Source organism: Podarcis melisellensis (genome assembly GCF_964234715.1).
Source record: "Podarcis melisellensis genome assembly, chromosome: 2".
In the NCBI taxonomy this organism is placed as follows: domain Eukaryota; kingdom Metazoa; phylum Chordata; class Lepidosauria; order Squamata; family Lacertidae; genus Podarcis; species Podarcis melisellensis.
This window is the reverse complement of record NC_138529.1, coordinates 90014298-90034417: the sequence shown is the minus strand read 5'-3', so window position 1 is coordinate 90034417 and position 20120 is coordinate 90014298. Positions and strand designations below refer to the sequence as shown.

Genomic DNA, 20120 nt, shown 5'->3' with positions numbered 1-20120 from the left:
CTTATGGACTCTGCAAACAACAATTAAAGCACAAACTTTAAATCAAATAATAAAGATTACTACAGTTCACAGTGTGTGATTCTAGGAAAAGTTGGCAATACAATGATCTCTGTTGATTTATTCATTGTTAGGGGCAATCTTGTACTTTGAATCCCTTGTAAACATTTTTATTTTTTATTTTTTGCAGCTCAGCATATACTGTACTGGTGCTCGCGCAACATGTCCTTCTGGAGCAGTATTTCCTTTAACCTTGCAGTCCTTATGAATCTTTTGGTAGCATTTTTCTATCCTTTTAAAGGAGTCAAAGGAGGTACTAGTATTTCAAAGTTATAAAACGTAGTTTTTTACAAAAATCAAAGCACAATGCAGGTGGGTGGCGGCGGCTAACTTAAGCATCTTAGTATTGGTGAATTTTTATCAGTTGTATTATTAAGCACACTCTAGATCTCAAGGGATATAGGGGTGGTGCTGTGGTCTAAACCACTGAACCTAGGGATTGCTGATTGGAAGGTCGGCGGTTCGAATCCCTGCAATAGGGTGAGCTCCCATTGCTTGATCCCAACTCCTGCCAACCTAGCAGTTCAAAAGCACGTCAAAGTGCAAGTAGATAAATAGGTACTGCTCTGGTGGGAAGGTAAACAGCATTTCCATGCGCTGCTCTGGTTTCCAGAAGCAGCTTAGTCATGCTGGCCACATGACCCAGAAAAACTGCCTGCGAACAAACACCGGTTCCCTCGGCCAGTAAAGACAGATGAGCGCTGCAACCCCAGAGTCATTCGCGGCTGGACTTAACTGTCAGGGGTCCTTTACCTTCACCTTTACATCTCAAGCAGTGTGTCAGATTAGGATCTGGGAGAAGTGTTGGCTCTCAAAATGCACAGTTCTAAAGGTGTTTAATCTCAAAATGCAAATTTTAATATTCATTTTGATGTTTTTGAGCAAAGAGCATGCATGCTAGTCCAGATGGTACACTTCAAGTTAGACTGGAAGCTGCAAATTTCCCTACTTAAAAATGGTTTCAGCAATTTCTTGCCTCAGGGAACCCTGAGGATGATAGCTGTATAAAACAGATCCCAGATTCAGAATTTTCAGCAGTCTCACAAAACTAGAGTCCCCAGGAGTTTTTGGAGGACGTCATGACCATTAAACTAGTATGGAACCAATCTGTAGTGTATATCTGCCACAAGAGAGCAGAATATCACGGAAAGTTATGTTCTGAGTGCACTCCATAAATACTTCAGCCAATGGCTATGGAATGGATGTTAGGTTCATTAATATAGCCTGTGATGTTAGAGCTGCATCCTACCAGCTTTGCTCCACTGCAGCTACTTTGTAAACCTAAAATAAGGGTGCTTCACAATGCATGTTGCAGTTAAGTCACATTTCTATGTGGCTTATTGGGAAAGAGAAGTAAGAACATGCTTTTGCATCAATGTTGGCGTGATTTATAATCCATTTCGACTGGAGTTGAGCTCCAAGTTCAGTTGGAGTTTTATTAATATGACAGCTTTCACATTTTAATGCAGGTTTCTATCCATTATTTTGTATTAATTTATTAATTGGTATATTTATATGAGGCCATTCAGCACAAGGTTCCCATTACTGAGACTTGAAAAGATAATGAGCAGAAATGGTAGAAAGAAACCAAAGCCAGGTCTTTAAACACACACACACAATTTTCACCACCATTTGACTTATGGGCCATTGACAAGTAAGCTAGTTCTCACATGTGGAAGTGGGACTTCACCAATTTTGGCCATGGAAGGAGAAAGTGTTGAGTGCTCACAAACTGGCAACAAGGGACCCTTGCAATGAGAACTTTGATATTGCAATAATTGCTTCATATTATTATTTTAAGCACTTTCCCTTCAAGGTGTAACACTTGTGAAACTATACAAAAGCCTGTTTACAAGGCGGGGAGAGAAGTAGGGTGAGTTCATGCCCCACTTTCAGTATAACTCCAATTCCCTTAAAATGATGGCAAGACCGTGTATCTCTAATGTCAGGTGATTTCTATTGGATCCCCATAGGACACATTCCTAGCTAGGTTTTCAAGATATTTATTTAAAATGAAAAGAGTATTTTGACTGATGTTGGCTACCGCATTGGAGTTCATGTTTTCTGAAAAAGGAACAGGAGCAACAAAAGTGTGCTGTTTGCGCCAGGGCCATTTCAGACTGATCAGTGACTAACCACAACAGACTTTTAAGTATAATTTACTTAGGAGTCCGCAGTACTCAATCACTTATCAGTCTGAAAACAGTAAGGTCTAGACAAAAAGGTTAATAAGCAATACTTAATGTGTATATCAGAATATGGCATTTCCAAGGGTAGTTTTGAAAATTTTGTGTCAGGTGGGTAGGGATGCTGCCAAACCAGGGCAGTTAAATTCCCCCCCTCCCTAGATGGTTTGTCCGGGGGCTGTGGGGAAGGCTGGTGCATGTTTACTATAATCTACTGCTTAGTTTTTTTTTTATGCCTTGCTCTGTTGGCTATGCCAGTCTGTAAGTTACAGATGCTGTTTGTTAGCATATTTCAAACTGATATTGTTTGAGATATTGTTCTTAGCATCCCAGGGGGCTTTGTGGAGCAAGCAGGATAAATTTTAAACTGAATAAACAATGAACTGTCTTTGGGTGTCTTCCTCTCCTCAGGTACGTTGGAGCCCCACTTGTCAGGCTTACTTTGGACAGCCATGCTGATATCATTTGCCATAGTTGTTGCCTTACCTAAACCCCACGGCATTAGAGCCTTAATAGCTTCCACAATACTGCGGCTAATATTTTCTGTAGGCTTGCAGCCAACATTATTTCTTCTGGGGGCTTTCAATGTAAGTATCAGATAGAAGTCTCTCTGAAATGTTCCTGCCCTGTACCATGAAATATTCTCTACATGCTTGTATGTTAAAAATTCATTGTTCTGCCATAAATCATTAATCATTAATCGTAAATCATTAACAACAACGCCCCCCCCCCCCCGGGTTTCAACCAATTGTGACTAACTTACAGCCCTCCAGATGTTGCTCCCAATCATCCCTAACCACTCACTGTGGATGATGGGAACTGTGGTTCCGTAAGGTCTGGAGTGTCACCGGTTAGCTACCCCAGTTTAAAAGAAGAATGCTGGAACTGGTGTGTTGTGTTAATAGGTTTTCTAAAATATGCTTAAGAACGAATGTTCTCCAGACATTCATCTTCTGTCCTATGCTCCACAGGTTTGTAACAAAATAATATTTCTGATGAGTTTCGTTGGTAACTGTGGAACCTTCACTCGAGGATACAAAGCCATGATCTTGGATGTGGAGTTCCTTTATCATCTACTATATCTTCTTATTTGCGCAATGGGGCTTTTCGTTCATGAATTTTTCTACAGCTTGCTGGTAAGTGTTTAATCCCAACAATTTATATTTTTTACTGTACTTGATGACCGTAGATATTAGTGACCCTAAATGGGTTTAAGCTGACTTTCAGATGATTCTCAGCACCAGCCATGGCAGAAAGCAGCTCGGAAATTCAACTGCCCCTCCACTTTCCAAACAAATAGGCAAAGGGACAAGAGAAGGTTTTAGGTTAGACATACAATATTTTCAAGAAATCATTGACAGTTACCAAAACAGCAAAGATATTCAGCATGTGATCTGGCCATGTACTTCACAGCAGTTAACAAGTGTTCACATAAGCAAAGGCAGTTCAATGTGAAATAAATCTTTTACATGTGACTACAAAGCAGCTCGCTTTTATGTCCTTGATCTGCATGCACGGAACCTCATTTTTATTCTAAGCCAGAGTAGAATTTATGGGCGAATTGCTGCTCAATTCATAAAGCAGCCTAAAGTTATGAGTTGGCCAATTTATATTGCAAACTTCAAATGACATCACTATAGAACACTGAGAACACCTATTAAGAATGTAAAAAGAGCCTACTGAAACAGGCCAATGACCCATCTAGTTTTCTTCTCACATCCTGTTCATCTCTACTGCAGATGTGCCAAGGGCCTGAACCCCCCCCCAACCATTTTTGCCACCCCAGTTGTGGGGTGCAAATATGGCAGGCATTTTCGGCACTTTTCAGGAGGGGATGACAAAGGGATCGAAATAGAATGCTTGCAGTAGCTCTTCTGGTGACAGGAAGAAGACATTTTACCACCACCACCTGCTCCTGTGAATTATGCCGTTTCATCATTACAAGTAGCATTGCTGGGTTTAAATAACACAGACACCTTTTCTTAAATTATTTTTAAAAAACTAATTCCCTTTGGAATGATAACAAACCATCATTCCCAGGTGGGTGGGGAAGAGTAGGCAGCTAGTTACGTAGGGATATTGCCACTGCCACAAAACCTGGGGAGTGGGAGAGTGAGCATGATTGAAACAGGCCTCTTTCACCTCAAATCTCTCCTCACTTGAAAGTGGGGGATATTGTTGAGAAACTTTTGAAGTGACCCTTAATTATGATCCATCCACCTCTGGGTTCTGTTACCTGAGATTTGGGGACATGCTGTTTACAAGGTAACTTATAGTTCTGTCAATGAACTTCAGGGTGACTAACTCCCTTTGACTCAGGCTCACTGTCTTCTGGTGTTACTGCAGTCAAAGATGCAGCAAATTTTCCATCAGGCTGCATTGTGGCTTTTCACTGATACATTAACTACTCATATGGGAATTTCCATGTCCAATTTCAGTCTTCGATTATATTGCAGCCCAATGGTATGCATACGGAGCAGACAGGCAGTGGAGAAAAACCCGAAGGATGCAGTGATGTGATCACTATGACACTATTTGTGACTTGGCATATCTTGTAATTTATGAGCTAGAAACCAGCTAAGTTCAGCAAGGTTCTGGAACAAGAAAACCAGCTATGTTTATGACTTTTGAGGGGATTTTGAAAGAAAAACTCTGGTCCTCAATACACCCCTTTACTATGGCTTTCCATGTACTTGGTTTAATAATGTTGCTGTTTTCGTTTGTTTGTTTTTAATTTTGTTAGAGTTGTTTTAGAAAGTGATTCTAAACTGAGGCCTCCAAAAATTAATTACCACGAAAAGCATATACGTCAAAATATTGCACCGTTCATATAGGTTACTAGGTATCGTGGTGCTATCTGTAGTTAAAAGTGAACTTATTAAACATTCTGAACTGCCCTTTTTCCAGCTTTTTGACTTGGTGTACAGAGAAGAAACTTTGTTGAATGTCATTAAAAGTGTCACTCGCAATGGACGCTCCATCATCCTGACTGCTGTTCTTGCTCTTATCTTGGTTTACCTGTTCTCGATAGTGGGCTACCTGTTCTTCAAGGATGACTTTATCTTGGAAGTAGATAAGCTCCCTAATGAGACGTTGTCGCCAGGTTCGTACCGGAATCATCTTAAACCTCCCCCCCGCCCCCCCAAGTTTTCTATCCGTGCAAATGCACCAAGGGGGGTTATTCTGTGAATATTATGCTCCCTCCGCAGATGACTGCCTGCTAAAATCAGATTTCCTTAGAGAGCATTCTGCCAAAAATTTAGGTCTCGGTGCTTTGGAAGCATAGATAATGAGGCTGAAAATAAAACATGACTGCATCAATATCTCCTTTAGAGAATAATGTGGATGTTTTCCCCCCCGTAGCACACATTAGTAGGGATTATCTAGTACTTTGTGATCAAAACTATGTGCGTGTGTTCCAAAATAGCCCATAGTGACCCAGCAGAGGACCAAATATAATCATGTTATGTGTTCTAGACATACTTGTGATTTTGAAAAGATCATATAATCATCTTACATAATTTCCTTTTTCTGCTTCCAAGTTGTACATTTTTTGCAAAAAGAAAAAAAAGGAAAAGTTTTTGGGGGATGCCTAGGATAGCTTCACGCAGCCCATTGCTCTTCAGATGTTGCTTGGTTGCAGCTCATGCTATCCCTATCCATTGGCCATACTGCCAGGGGCTGAAATGTGTCAGCAGTGCTTTTTTTTCAGGGGGGTGTTCAAGGGTACGCAGTACTGGCACCTCTTTTTCTAGAAAAAAGCATTGGGCATCAGACTCCAGGGATATCTGGAGTGCACCAGATTGGGGAATTCTGGTCCAGGAAAATTTAAATGCAAAGAGTATGGAAATGCAAACTGGGGAGAATGGCAGAGAAGAGCTAGGCATGCAAGTGGAACCCTATTTCTGATCAATGGTAATTCAACTTAACCCTATTTAGGCATCTCATATGCCTTTAGAAACTCCCCGCATGCCTGGACACCTGCAGTTGCTTTTCCAGGCACGGGTGGGGCAGTGAAGCATGCATACAATTTGCCTCTGTTGCATCTCTAACTTTCTGTAGCCAAAATAAAGCAGATTACCCGGGTACCAGCAGAGTCATAGGAAAAGTCTAGAGTGACTCACTGTGGGGCTTAAAGGTTAACTTGATCTGGAGCAAAAGAAAAGGGGAGGGGAATGTTAACTTTTGCTCTGGCAAAAGTGTAATAAGTACCGTATTTTTCCATGTATAAGACTAGGTTCCCCCCTAAAAAATAATGTCAAAAATTAGGGGGCGTCTTTGGATACATCTCCCCCTATTTTCTTAAACCTGGGTCCCAAAAATAGGGGGAGTCTTAGACATGGGGGCGTCTTATAGACGGAAAAATACGGTATATGCCTGCATACTGGCCAATGGAGTGTGAAGGCAGTTAAGCGCTGGTTGGGTTGGGAGGGAGTTTAAAGAAGGGAGCAAATTGAACCATACTGACTTTTGCTGGGACCTGTTGTGTGGTGCAAATGTGGGAAGGGTATTTTGGCTAGAAATCAAAGCAAATAGATCAGATGAGGAAGGATGGTGGTAGCTAATAACTCCTACAGCTGCATTCTGTTTAACAACAGTGGGGCTTAGGCGGCACTAAGTTGTTTCAGGGTCAGAGCTGTAGCTAGGTGATCTTGCGCCCCTGTCAGAACCGTCCATATTGCGCCCCCTAGCCACGGACAAATTAGCTCTTCTTTCCGCCTCTCCTCCAAGCCTCCCCCCCCCCGCACCCATTCAATTCCTCACACACTTCACCTTTTAATGAATTCTGATTGAAGGAGGGACACTAAGATGGGGAAGGCTGACCTAAATGATGGTATATAGGCGTCTCCCTACTTACGCGCGGAGCACCCCACTTTAATAGGGAGAAGGGCATGGGAGCCAACTCCTTGGGCCAAGGTTCCTTCACACACACCCTAAAATATTTGAGGAGTTTCCCCTCCCCCCCCCCAGTTAATGGACATTCCCATTCAAATAGTGTGCATGCACTCCATCTTGTGGTCAATTATACAGGGTGGTGCTTACCTGCCCCCCCCCATATATTTTATTCAAGTTGGCACTCTTGAGGGAGGGTGTACAAAAGGAGAGAGAAGTGACGTGACTCCGGAGAAGGCTTGGCGTCTGGAGAGGCAGGGGCGCAGGCAGTGAGGTGGGCCAGGCAGTGTCAGGGGCTGAGGCTGGTGGACCTTCCCAGCCCCGACCCTGAGCAAGGTCTGGGAGAGGCAGAGCCAGATGGCGAAACAGGATGAGGCACTTAGGGCTGCTCCACCAGGAGGGGCGAGGGGGGCAGCCCAGAGCTGGTGCCGCCCAGCACACCCTCTTCACCACTCTGCCTGGGTTGCAGAGGGTCTCAGCAGCTGATTTTGTGCCCCCCTTGCCTGCGCCTCTGGTGGGGGCCCATCTTACCACCCCCTAGCTATAGCCTTGCTCAGGGTTTGTTTATTTGTTTTAGGGAAATAAGGGGAGGGGTTGTATAGTTCATTGCAGCAGGGGCACTGGAAGAGAGTGGCTTGACAGTTTCTCTTTAAGCTGTCTTTGCAAGCAGAATCCCCCACCCCAAGTCCTTTTCTTTCCCCTTTCACCCTGTCTGCCTAGCACTGCTGCTACAATCAACTTTGCAGCAGCCTCCCCCCTCCCCCTCAGCTGTATTTCCCTAAACAAAACCAATATCAGGGGACTAGGTAGGAACATCCAGATTAGGCTGGTAATCTAGATTACCAGTTAGGCTGGTATAAGGATAGCAGTACTGGAAAGGTTTTGCAGGGCTGGCATAACAACACTTTTAGCCATAGCCATTCATCAGGTAGAATGAATTAGAGGAATTTTGTCATGATCACGTTTTAGCTGTCCTTAGGTGAAGAGTCTCTTTTTGCCACAGAATTGGGCCCAGTTCTGACTGCCATATGAAAGAAGTCAAGAAAAAACTGTGTTAAATTTGGCTCAGATATTTTTTTTTACTTGAATGAGATGTGGGATATAGCCCATACTAGGCAAATCCACTAACCCCGCCCCCCCCAATCTCATGTGATAAATGCCAGATCATCTCTCAAACAGATTCAAATGAAATATTTTCCCTGCTCCATACATGCTACCTTTCCCATACAACAAGTATCCAGGAACAAAAAAGAAGTGTCACAAAGCCATGTCTGTTTTGGAAATGCAACATATATGATGACTGCGAGCTGTTGTTCAGATTTTTAAGCAGGGATATGGAGTAATTGTATCATTTTGAATGAAGTAAACAGGAACAATTGAGTTTTGGTGGTTTTTTTGTTTTTTTTTACATTTAATTCAATATAAAGTATCAATGGTTTTGAATGTTAAACCCTGGTGAGCTTATAAAGAAAGCTGGCAAAACTTGTACAGTATGCATTTTCCTTTGCCTATAAATTTTATACATTTTTATTTGTTTCAAGTCCTCTTGAGAGTCTATTTAGACTGAATGGCAACAAAGACATTTTAAAATTCACAATATTTTTTTTAAAAAAACAACAAGTGGTAACCATGCATTCTAATAGTTGTGTAAGAACTTTGGTGTACTGTTTTTAAAGCTACATCCTTGGTGTCTTAATTTGTACACATTCAGATCAGCATACTGAAGCTGGTGAGGCAATGACCGCAGAGTTCCTGTATTCTAACGTATGCAGAATAGAGAGTGGGGAAAACTGCTCTTCAGTTGTTCCTTCGGCAGGTAAGTATCGGGTACCAGTTTTTAAATGCAGCTCCTCAATGCATGATTTCTATGTCATATGGAACCTACACACACCAACTTCCTTTGCATGCTAGTCCTACCACATACTGAGATGACAACACGTGATGCTGTGCTAGAATCCCAAGCTGTCATAGAGCATTGGACCCACATAACAATGTTGGTTGTTGCTGGTGCTCTGGTAACCCATGCTTGGTCTTAGCCAAAAGGCTGAGAAGCAGTGGTCTGGTGTTCATTGCAGTTGTTAGAGGCAGCAAATCGGCATCATTGAATGTTTACACGAACTAGTGAAAACTTAAGAGGTACAATCCACTCCCACCCAACCTTTTCCTTGGGATCCACATGCTCAAAGCTCAGCCCTATGGAAGCTGCTCTTACCAGCTATTGCATCTAAAAGGAATGCAGTGTTCAGATGCAGTGTACGCTGTTGCCCTTGTGTCCTTCTTGCAAGCCTCCAGAGAGGTTCATGGCTTGCTGCTGGAAACAGAATCCTGAGCCAGGCCTGATCTAGCAGAGATCTTTGTATATTCTTATGGAACAGCAGCATCTAGTTACCATTACTTATGCTTCAAAGCCTTTTCTCTCCTTGCAGATAAATTTGCCTTTCAGAACCCTTGCCTGCCCACCCAAAATCATTTTCTCCCCAAAATTCAATTTCCACAAAGAGGTGTGGTTACCCCCCCCCCAGCAGGAAGTTTATTGCAGAATCAGTTTTGTGCCCCATTGGTCTTAATTAAATGCCAGCCCATCTTTTCTTATTTCTTCTTTTTATTGCACATATAATCTGGATTTCCTCTCACTGAGGAAAATCCAATGAGCAAATAATAATAATCTATTATGCATCTGTAGTTGCCACTGGTGTGGAAGTTTGTTAGTGCTTCCTCTACTTTTTTTCTGGTGGGTGGTTTGTTGTACATGGTAACGTTTCTGTGGCTGTTCTCTATTGCCACGCTTCTACTTCCATTTGCTACTCACCTGAGCACAACCTTGCTATTTTGTCTCCAGTGTCCCAAACAATATGACCATTTTTTAAATTTATGATGTCTTTCATCAAAAGAAGGCTCAACCCTGCAGCCACCACCTGCCCGCAATCCAAAATAGCAGTGTATACACAAAACTAAAATTTCTTAGAACCATTGTGTTTCGTTAGGGGAATCAAATACCTTATCAAATAAACTTTATCCTTTAACCAGTCTGCAAACAAAAAATGCTTTAACAACTCGAGAGAGTGAAAGTAGCTATTTCCACCAATTGCTGTATGCAGAAGGCACATTAGAACATCAACAATCCAGCTCAGAAGAGCTGTTCTCAACCTATGTGGGAGATTACCTTGGAGACTGTAAACACTGTACATGCACCAGGAGTTTTTTACTTTATTTTTAATACAAAGGTCTTGCCCAAGACCTCTTTATCAGAGTTTCAGTATATTCCGCTGCAACTGGTTTCTGCTGCTAAAGTTTTGCTGTTTGTCCGGGTCTGCTTTTATGGTTCACTGTAATGGTCTATTGTGGGACGCGGGTGGCGCTGTGGTCTAAACCACAGAGCCTAGGACTTGCTGATCAGAAGGTCGGCAGTTCGAATCCCCACAATGGGGTGAGCTCCGGTTGCTCGGTCCCTGCTCCTGCCAACCTAGCAGTTCGAAAGCATGTCAAAGTGCAAGTAGATAAATAGGTTCCGCTCCAGCGGGAAGGTAAATGGCGTTTCCGTGCGCTGCTCTGGTTCACCAGAAGCAGCTTAGTCATGCTGGCCACATGACCCGGAAGCTGTCTGTGGGCAAACGCCAGCTCCCTCGGCCTAAAGAGCGAGATAAGCGCTGCAACCCCAGAGTCGTCCGCGACTAGACCTAATGGTCAGGGGTACCTTTACCTTTAATGGTCTACTGTATGCAGTTCTATATTTTATGCTTTGGCTTCAGGTCTTAATTTTTCACTCAGACTCTCTTATAGTGAACAACTAATAAATGACCGCCCAGCCTCCAACTTTCCTCTTGACCGTTTCCGCGCTCTCCGATGGAGGCGTGGTCAATCCTGGCTCATCTCCTCCCGCTGGTGGTGAGCAGCCTGATCCTGATACCTGGGACTCCTCCCCCCCACTGCGCTCTGGTGGGGAAGCTGGTCCTGATTTCCAACTGCTGCTCTCTGAGTCCCCTCTGGCCTCTTCTTCCTGGGGTGTCCCCCTAGGCACCCCCCTTGCTCTGACCATGGGCGCCCCCTTCTGTGAATCTTCCGATTCGCTGGAAAGACTCAGGGACCTCGGACCACTGTCATCGCTTACGCTCCCTTCGGATTCCTCCCCCTCGCTCTCCATTTCCTCCCTCTCCTGTGCCTCTGCTCCTGAGCCCCTGACACATGGGAATATGAGTTGGTTGTGTTTTCTCTTAAGCGCTTCCTGTAGATACATTTTGAAAAGCGTAAGATTGAATCTGCACAATGAAGCTGAATGCTGGAGGGTTTGGGACAGACAAAAGGAAGTTCTTCTTCACACAGCAAAGAGCTAAACTGTACAACTCACTCCCACAGGAGGTAGAAATGGCCAGTGGCGTAGCGTGGTGGGTGCAGGGGGGGCCGGCCGCACCGGGCGCAACATCTGGGGGTTAGGGTTAGGGTGCGCAAATCCACGGGTTAGGGGGCACAAATTACTTGCCTTGCCCCGGGTGCTGACAACCCACGCTACACCACTGGAAATGGCTACCAACTTGGATGGCTTTAAAAGAGGATTAGACAGATTCATGGAGGGCAAGGCTATATTTCCCCCTCCAAAGTTGGAAGCAATATGCTTCTGAATACCACTTGCTGGAAACTGCAGGAGGCGAGAGAGCTATTGTGCTCAGGTACCTGCTTCAGGCTTCATGCAGGCATCTGATTGGCCACTGTGGGAAAAGGAAGCTGGACTAGAAGGGTCACTGGCCTGATCCAAGTGTCTCTTCTTATGTTCTTATGCCAACTGCAGACAGAAAAAAATGGGATCTGAGTGGCTCGTTGGCAAGGGATCACTCCCCATCTGGAAGCATTCAGGAGCGGCTGATTGTTCAGTCACATTTATTATGGTGATTGACTTTTAAGTAGTGCCGTTTCCCCCATCATTTTCTGCAACTTTTTTTGTTTGTTACTGCAATGAATAATATATGCTATCAGGCCCAGATGGAATTTTGGCATCTTAGGAAGGCAAAGGGTTTTAAGATCTCAAACTTCTGAAGGTCAGTGAGTCCTTTTAAGACTACCCTGGTTCATTCCTTAAGACAAATTAAGAAGCACAGAATGATTCATCCCAGTCACCTTGAGCTGGAGGAGGAGGAAGTGGTGTCGGAAGACCTGACGAGGATGTAGTCATTCTTGGTAGATTGCTTCTATCCTTGGGGAAAAAGGAGATATGTTGTACTTTTTTAAATAAACCAAACAGAACAGAAACGTTTTCTGGATGATTGTGGTGCATAAGTCGAATCACTTTCTCTTTGCTACATTGCTGCATTATTTGAAAAAGAAGAAATACTCATAATTTAACTTGGACTCTGTTTTTTAAACCACCACCACCACCACCCTGCTTTCTTTGTAACCCATACCACGTGGTCTCTTCTGTTTCTCCTGTTCTCTGTCCATAATGTTCTCTCTCTCTCCATTGGATGTACCCCATAGCTTGATCACACCAGCACATACACATTCTTCTTTCTGTACCACCACAGATCTACACTCCTATTTTTCTGTTTCTCCAGGACCAGCTCTATTTAGCCCTCTTGGTAAACAAAACAGCTCTTCTCTGCTTACAAAGAGCATACACTGGCTTAATCGCCATCTCCTTAAACAATGGCTTTAAACTTGGCCAGTCATTGCATTCTCTGCACCCCCATCTTTCAGCCCCTCCTTTTAAAATTTATCTGTAGTACCTTTTTCTGTTCTGACCTTGTTGAATTTGGTGACAATAGCCCACAAGGTGCTTTGCTCACCCTGCGGCCCAGGGAGCAATGGAAATGTCTGCGCTACACAACTTGGCTGCCTAGCTGCATTCCATGGGCAAAACTGTCCCCAGCTGCATCATGTACCTCTGCATCCAGGAAGAGAAGGGCAGTGCAGATGTAAAGGCACAGGCAATTTTCCATTTCTACCTGCACATCTGATAGATGTGGGTAGACTTTCAATCCGAGGTGGCTAACCAGTGGCTGAACTGCAAATCCCATCATCCCTGACCATTCCAGGAAGAGATGGGAAAGAGCTGCAAACAGCATTTGGGATTCTTCCAGGGAGATGGAGATCATAGGGGGACTACAACTACCCATAGTCCTGCTCCAAAGTAACTCTTGTGAGCTTAAAAATTATGTTCAGAGAGATTCAGTGCTCTGCATTAGTAACGAGAAATTGAGATTTGTATCTTTTGTGTGTGTTCACATGTGCACATGTTTGGCTTTAGCTACTATGTTCAATGTTTCTAGAACTGATAAAGGACTATATTAAGATTCATTTAGGTTTGCTTTAGGATTTTCTATTCCTCTATGTCTTAAAAGATTACCTATATCACTCCTATGTGTACTGGAGGTATTTTAAAAGCCCCCACAACTCGGCTGAGCCCTTATCACTTGATGGGGTGTGCTGTTGCCATATTCCTAATGGGTGCAATTTTTTTTTTTTACACCCTCACAACTTGTGTCATTCTGTACCCAAGGTGTTGCATCTCAAGAGGCGAAAGAAAGGGAGGTCTGTTCCTTTGACTTCATGAGTATCTTCAAAGCAGTGGTGCAAATTCAAGCAAAGATAAAAATGTACTAGATGAGAGTTTTCCAAACCAACCTTGTCTCACAATGGTACCCTAACTTGCTTTGTTTAACAGAGCTGTTTTCTGAAGAAGCTGAGGAAGAGGATAAAGAACATACGTGTGAGACATTGCTGATGTGCATCGTTACTGTGCTTAGCCATGGCCTGCGGAGTGGGGGTGGTGTTGGAGATGTCCTCAGGAAACCTTCCAAGGAGGTAAATTACCACCATATGTGAAAGGGATGTAGTGCAAGAGAGAACCAAATAGGGTTAGATGCCCATTAAAGGATTAGAACACTTTTCCATGGGGGGGAAATATGTTGCTGCATCAATTGGAAAAAAAGTCTAGTTGTGTGCCATGTACAAAGGAGTTTGGTTATTTGACTTTAAGTGTAGGTGTGTGTAATTGCCTTTACTAAATGAACAGGTTCTAGTACTGTCAAGAGTAAGGGAATGTGAGTACTTGGAGACTTATACTTTAAAAGTACTCTTAAGTGGAAAAATACTGCTGTAATAATTAAGCTCTGTGCAAGCACTCCCCAACAATGTTGTGATTTTTTTTAAAAAAAACCTGTATGTGACATACAAGCATCTTTTGGTCACGCAAAGAGGTTCCTATGAAATGCAGCAGTTAATACATGCAATATCAGAACTACTGTAAAAACTTTTCTAATGTTATTGGAATGCTAGCACTACAGTAGTTACTAACAATTTTAATAAGGCCACAGGTACAAAAAATAAATTCTTCCCACCCCCTGCAAATAAATAGCAAGGCTTCCCCCCAATCACACATCTATGTATGCAGTGGTCACAAGTTTATGCCCCTCTTGATATCATTTTTCTTTTCATGTTGCATTGAGCAGCATGCTCTTCTTTGCGCCAAAGCCTTTTAGGCTCCAATTTTGTTCATCTTGAAACTATTTTATTTTAGGAGCCCCTTTTTGCTGCAAGAGTGATCTATGACCTCCTCTTCTTCTTCATGGTGATCATTATTGTCCTCAATCTGATTTTTGGTGTTATTATTGATACCTTTGCGGATCTAAGAAGTGAGAAACAAAAGAAAGAAGAAATACTAAAAACAACATGCTTTATTTGTGGTAAGTGTTGAACCCAGTGCTATGAAACTAGCAGCTGTTCTGCCCCAGAGTCAAATGCAGTAATAGTAATGTATGGCTTCGACAGCAGATTCAGTATTTACCTGATGATGATGTTTGTAATCACTTGTATAATTAGTAGAATGTTTCTTACTTTTTGAATGAATGAATGGAAGGAAGGAAGGAATCTCCATGTAAATCTGAATGACTGATTTGATATTGTAAAATATGTTGATTTGGTAAGGGGACTTTCCATTCTTGTTTTATGTCTGCATACATGTTTTTAAAACTATTTTATAAATGAATTGCTTGTGGATACAAGCTTACTTGTGTATTTGTAAAATGTGCACCTGAATGGCAGATAATAATTGTGTTTTCACAAACTCAGTGTTAATAATGGCATATAAATAGTCATCAGATACTTATGCAGAGTTGAGATACTTCATTTTCAAAAAAAGAGAGTTGAACTTCTTTAAAGCTTAGAAAAGACTGTGGTTTTTATAATGTTTCTAGGTCTGCACCATGCTGAGCATCTGCATTTTATATGGGTACTATAAAGCCCATACAATTTTTTTCTGCAATATATGGAATACCTTGAGTTTTTTAAGCAGTGGAAAAAGTGTGCTACCTAAAGCAGTTTCATATACAACAGCTGCAGAACATCCGCCCCCCCCCCGGCAATGTGGCTGAAACCAAAAGCTCCAGTTGGGTGTCAAGACATAATTTTAGCAGAGAACCCGTGGTAGCGCCCCACTTTCTGCAATTTGAGCAGACATAAATACTTTACCTCCAGCTGAGCTCAGGGGCAACACATCGTTCCTGGTTGCAGGAGCAGCACTGATGCCTTAATTGGCTGGGGACCAGTGAGGTCACAAACCCAATTCACTGTTCTTCCCTGAAGTAGGTTTTGTTTAAGATTTTAAGAAATACCTCCAGCCTTCCAGAGCAGATTTGGAGGCACATGAGGAGGGAAGAGGAAGTCGCATTGCACAGGTGAAAAAGTCTCCATTGCTGGTTGCAATCTATGATATCTAAGGTGGGAACACCACTTTAGTTGCTTCAGCTGCTTGTGGTTCTGGCACTGAATGGTAGGGGGAGGTTATAAGGGCCCGGGCATCCACATGTCAACAGTGGGAGATCAGAATTGCAGGCTGCTGCGGCCAAACTGCCTTCCTCCCCCAACACATCCCGTTCACCCATATGAACAAATGACAGACCAGTGTAAATGGAAGCCTTTGTTCTGAAGGGACAGGTGGACAAATTTGGGAAATCCTGTTACCATCAATGTGTTCATCTCATTGTGATAATTTTCCCACTGTAAAAATCTTAAAGGAGGTGACTTGGCTGTGTGTCCCCCTTTAGGTCTGGAGAGAGACAAGTTTGATAATAAGACTGTCACTTTTGAAGAGCATATTAAAGAGGAGCATAATATGTGGCACTACTTGTTCTTCATTGTCTTGGTCAAAGTAAAGGATTCTACGGAATATACCGGGCCTGAAAGCTACGTGGCTGAAATGATAAAGGTGAGTTGGGCATGCTGTTCCTGAACTATGGCTTTTCCAGGCTTCTTTGCTTTTGATTTAACTAAATGCAAATCCAGTTTGTACCATTAAGTGAGACCCAAGGAAGAGAAGATGGGGAAACCAAAAGTATCCCAATCAATCAAACAAGTCTAGTATTGTTTCCTTCATTGTTGGTTAAACATGCAGAAAGCATGAAAAGGTGGTAAATGCTCCAATTATTTTTCAGGTGACTGGGTTTTTTGCCTACCACCCTAGTCACTATCCAGAGGCTGTAGTGTGCCATTCTGTCTGCCTGTACGTTGGCTTTTTCCAATCCCAAAATATGCATCAGAAGAGGTGGTGGTGGTGAAGATGAAACATTAATATACTACTTAATTGCAAAATAGTCCAAAAAAGAGAAATTTACTAATACAGTTTCTTACTTTTTCATTAATATGGAGTCATCGTCAAATACATCTAATTTTTAAACTAGGATTAGATTGGGTTCTGTAATGACAATAGCCCCATAATATGCAAGCAAAGGAGGGGTGAATTCGTTTTAGGTTCCTTTCTGATTTAATATTAAATTAATCAAAGGATTCTTTGGTGAGACCCAAATGTTCATTGCAGCAATCTGTGTTAGCATCTTCATAACTAAAGTTGTTAAGCCTTTAACATATTTATGCAAGGGAGCCAAATAAACAGGGCTAAATAGCAAAGTCTTGCCGTTGTGTTTTGAGATCAGCCTCCTAGCAGACAGTTTACTTTACTTTGAAAACAATTTATAATAATATAAAGGCGTTTCCGCCTTTTTTCATCACAATTGTCTTATGAGTGAGAAAACTTTAAATCAGGACACATTCATTGTGTGTTCCTATCCTATATACTTCATGTTGATTTATGAGGGTTTTATTTTAAGTCACTTTTCTGTAGAAAAAAGTGGACCCCCCTTTTTCTGGTCATACTAGATTAATAAGTCCTGGAAAAAAATTCTCTCTTCATAGTCTGATTTGCTGATTGGCACATTGACTGGTCAGGATGTGAGCTGTATCTCCCCCCCCCCCCCGATAGCTTCTGCATCGAAACTTCCTATGAGGCAAATCCAATTAAATGCTGGTTTTGCATGTTTCTTAAAGGCATGGAACTGCCCTTTTTAGGTGCAACATATGCTAACTTGTTGGGAATATAAATCCTGTTGTCAAAATCTCTTATTAGGTAACCTATATTATCTCAGGGTCATTGAATTCTTATGTCCTGGTTTTGGAGTGCTTCCTAAGGGCTTAAAGAAATCTTGTGAGTAGTCACCTGACAGAGGATTAGTGGTGAAGTGAAGCATGTTGCAGTCCTCTGTGTAAACAGCCTGTTATTTTATGGCTCCTTGGCATGCTAGAAAAAGCAGCGGCCAGGGAAATGCAGCATTCTGTTGGAATGGATTTTGTAGTTCAGACGGAATGCTAATATAGCATATGGAAAACCTTTCTAATTCCATGTTTTGCTGGAAAGCTATAGTGTCTTCCTTTCAAAGTGCCTAGACTTAAAAAGGTGTTACCTTTGTGATCATGTATGTCTGAGAAAAGCATAGAAATTTGCAGACAAAATCTCTGTAAGAGCATCTTGGGTGTTGGACCTGTAAAGTGCATTGAACTTGTAAATTAAGTTTAAAAATACTCATGCATTGGTTCACAGTAAGAGTAGCAGTAAAAAAAACTATGCAGGCAAAACACTTGTATTTACTGTTTAAGCTGCAAAACACCTATAAGCATGCCTGAGGCTGGAGCAAGCAGAGGCATGTCTTCATCCAAAGCTGGTCAAAGGAAGAGAGTTGAACAGCAAGTACAGTATGCTCATTCCTGTCCAGGAGAGATGACATCACACGGAGCCCTCTCTACCAATTGTATTTCTGTGGTCTGATGATCTGCCTGTTATCAGGGCAGCACTGTAGACTTTGCCCCTTCTCAGGCTAACTAGCAGCAATATGCATGTTAGGTTTGGCTGCTAATCTGCCACATTCATAATTCGGCATCCTCTTATTCAGCATCCTTTTCTCTCAGTGGCTGAAGAGATGCTCATGGGAAGCCTGTAAACTAAACATGAGCGCAACAGCACTCTGCCCACTTGTGATTCCCAGCAACTGCTGTTCAGAGGCATTATGCCTCTGACTGTGGAGGCAGGATAAAGTAATCATGGCTAGTAGCCATTGATAGCCCTCTCCCCTGTGAATTTGTCCAGACTTCTTTTAAAGCCAGCCAAGTTCGGGGCCATTATTGCCTCCTGTGGGAGCAAGTTCCATAGTTTAATTATGTGCTGCATGAAGAAGTACTCCCTTTTATCTGTCCTGAATCTTCCAAATTCCAGTGCTATAGTTTCACACACTTGTAAGATGCATGGGCAGTCTGTTCCAAAATGCAGTTATTAAATCTAGTTCAAATCGCAATGTTCCTGAATTTTCTGTTCTTCGTCACTTACATATGCTGTAGCACATTTTCAGCATTGTGATGCAGTATCATAACTGTAAACAACTTATTTCCTTAAAGACTGTTGGAAGAAGGCTCATTGTGCTTTTGCCTAAATGTCTGTTTTAATTGAGGAACGAAGCAGAACTTTAAAATGGGTTATGTAACGTGTTTTTTTGTGTTTTTTTTTGCACCCTGCAGGAGTTTGTTCCAAAAAAAATATATTGATCATGGGAGTTGCATACATAATAGCGGAAAGGTTTTGGGCTATAGTTTTCCTTAGGATGTGAGCACAAGAAAAGCCAGCAGTTGAACTCTGCTAGTCAAGCATCCATGGCACAGCATGGCTTGAGGGTGACTTAAGTGGTGTGTGTTCAAGAGAGACAGAGAGAGAGGCAGACAGACAGACAGAGAGAATATATGTATGTTTTGTTTTTCCAATTTCATAATAGTTCCATGCCTAGGGCTCAGTAAGAGGGACAGAAGTGACATGGTGCACCAGTTGCCCAAAATAATAGAGCAGATACACAGCCTGGGGGTTCTCCTTGATCCATCACCAGAGGTCCCAATGACCCTTGGCCAAGAGTACTATTTACCAGTTCCTGCTGGTTATGCCAGCTGTGACCACACTGGTAAGCTCAAAGTTAACTTTTTATATGGTTTTTATCGTACGGTTTTATGTTCTATTGCTGCAAAACACACACACACACATGCTCTGAAAGAAGTTAGAAAAGCATAACAGTGGCATACACCATAGAAATTAAGATATCAGAAGACATTTAAAAATGCAAAGAGCTGGTTGGGGATCCCTTCCCCTGCTTCAGAACCTCAAGAGATAGGGGCTCAGAGAACAGGGACTTGCAAGTATTTCCTCTTCCCTGTGCTTCTATGTGAACTTCTCCCTCTGCAGTAAGACGTGAATGCTTTAAATGTGGAGACAGTTTTAAGTCTAACCACAGGAGGAAATGTGAAACTTCCACTTGTGGAAGTTATGGAGAAGTGAGGAAATGAGATGCACGGGTCACTTTTACTTTCAGATACTGATACATATTTAGCCCAAGTTACTCTTGAGGCCTGGTTCAAATGTTTTACAAGATGGAGCCATCTGACCAAGGCCCTGTGAAGTTACAAGGAAGTTCAAATGCCTTTATCACGTGAGTCAGTCAAACTGGGAGAGAAGTCTGCATGCTGTCTCTTCTGCTAGATTCTGGGGAAGTATAGTGCTGGCGTGGTTCTTTCCCTTGTGATTTAGCAGACTCATGGGGAAAGAGCATCAAACTGTTCTCTAAGCTGCATGGAGCCTTGCCCACACGGCTGTGATTATTAGCTGCACCCTACCAAAAGCAGAACATCAGAATT

At 42.5% G+C, this 20120-nt stretch overlaps 1 protein-coding gene across 8 annotated transcripts in view; it reads left to right on the top strand.

Moving 5' to 3' along the window:
* ITPR1 (inositol 1,4,5-trisphosphate receptor type 1) overlaps positions 1-20120 on the top strand; it is a 199093-nt gene that overhangs the window by 160825 nt on the left and 18148 nt on the right. For all 8 annotated transcript variants that reach the window (XM_081901286.1, XM_081901281.1, XM_081901283.1 and 5 more), the window contains 8 exons: positions 188-310; positions 2655-2830; positions 3215-3379; positions 5151-5346; positions 8848-8952; positions 13789-13928; positions 14644-14809; positions 16169-16329. In XM_081901286.1, the coding sequence (XP_081757412.1) occupies positions 188-310; positions 2655-2830; positions 3215-3379; positions 5151-5346; positions 8848-8952; positions 13789-13928; positions 14644-14809; positions 16169-16329 (1232 nt within the window). The remainder of the gene's footprint in view (positions 1-187; positions 311-2654; positions 2831-3214; positions 3380-5150; positions 5347-8847; positions 8953-13788; positions 13929-14643; positions 14810-16168; positions 16330-20120) is intronic.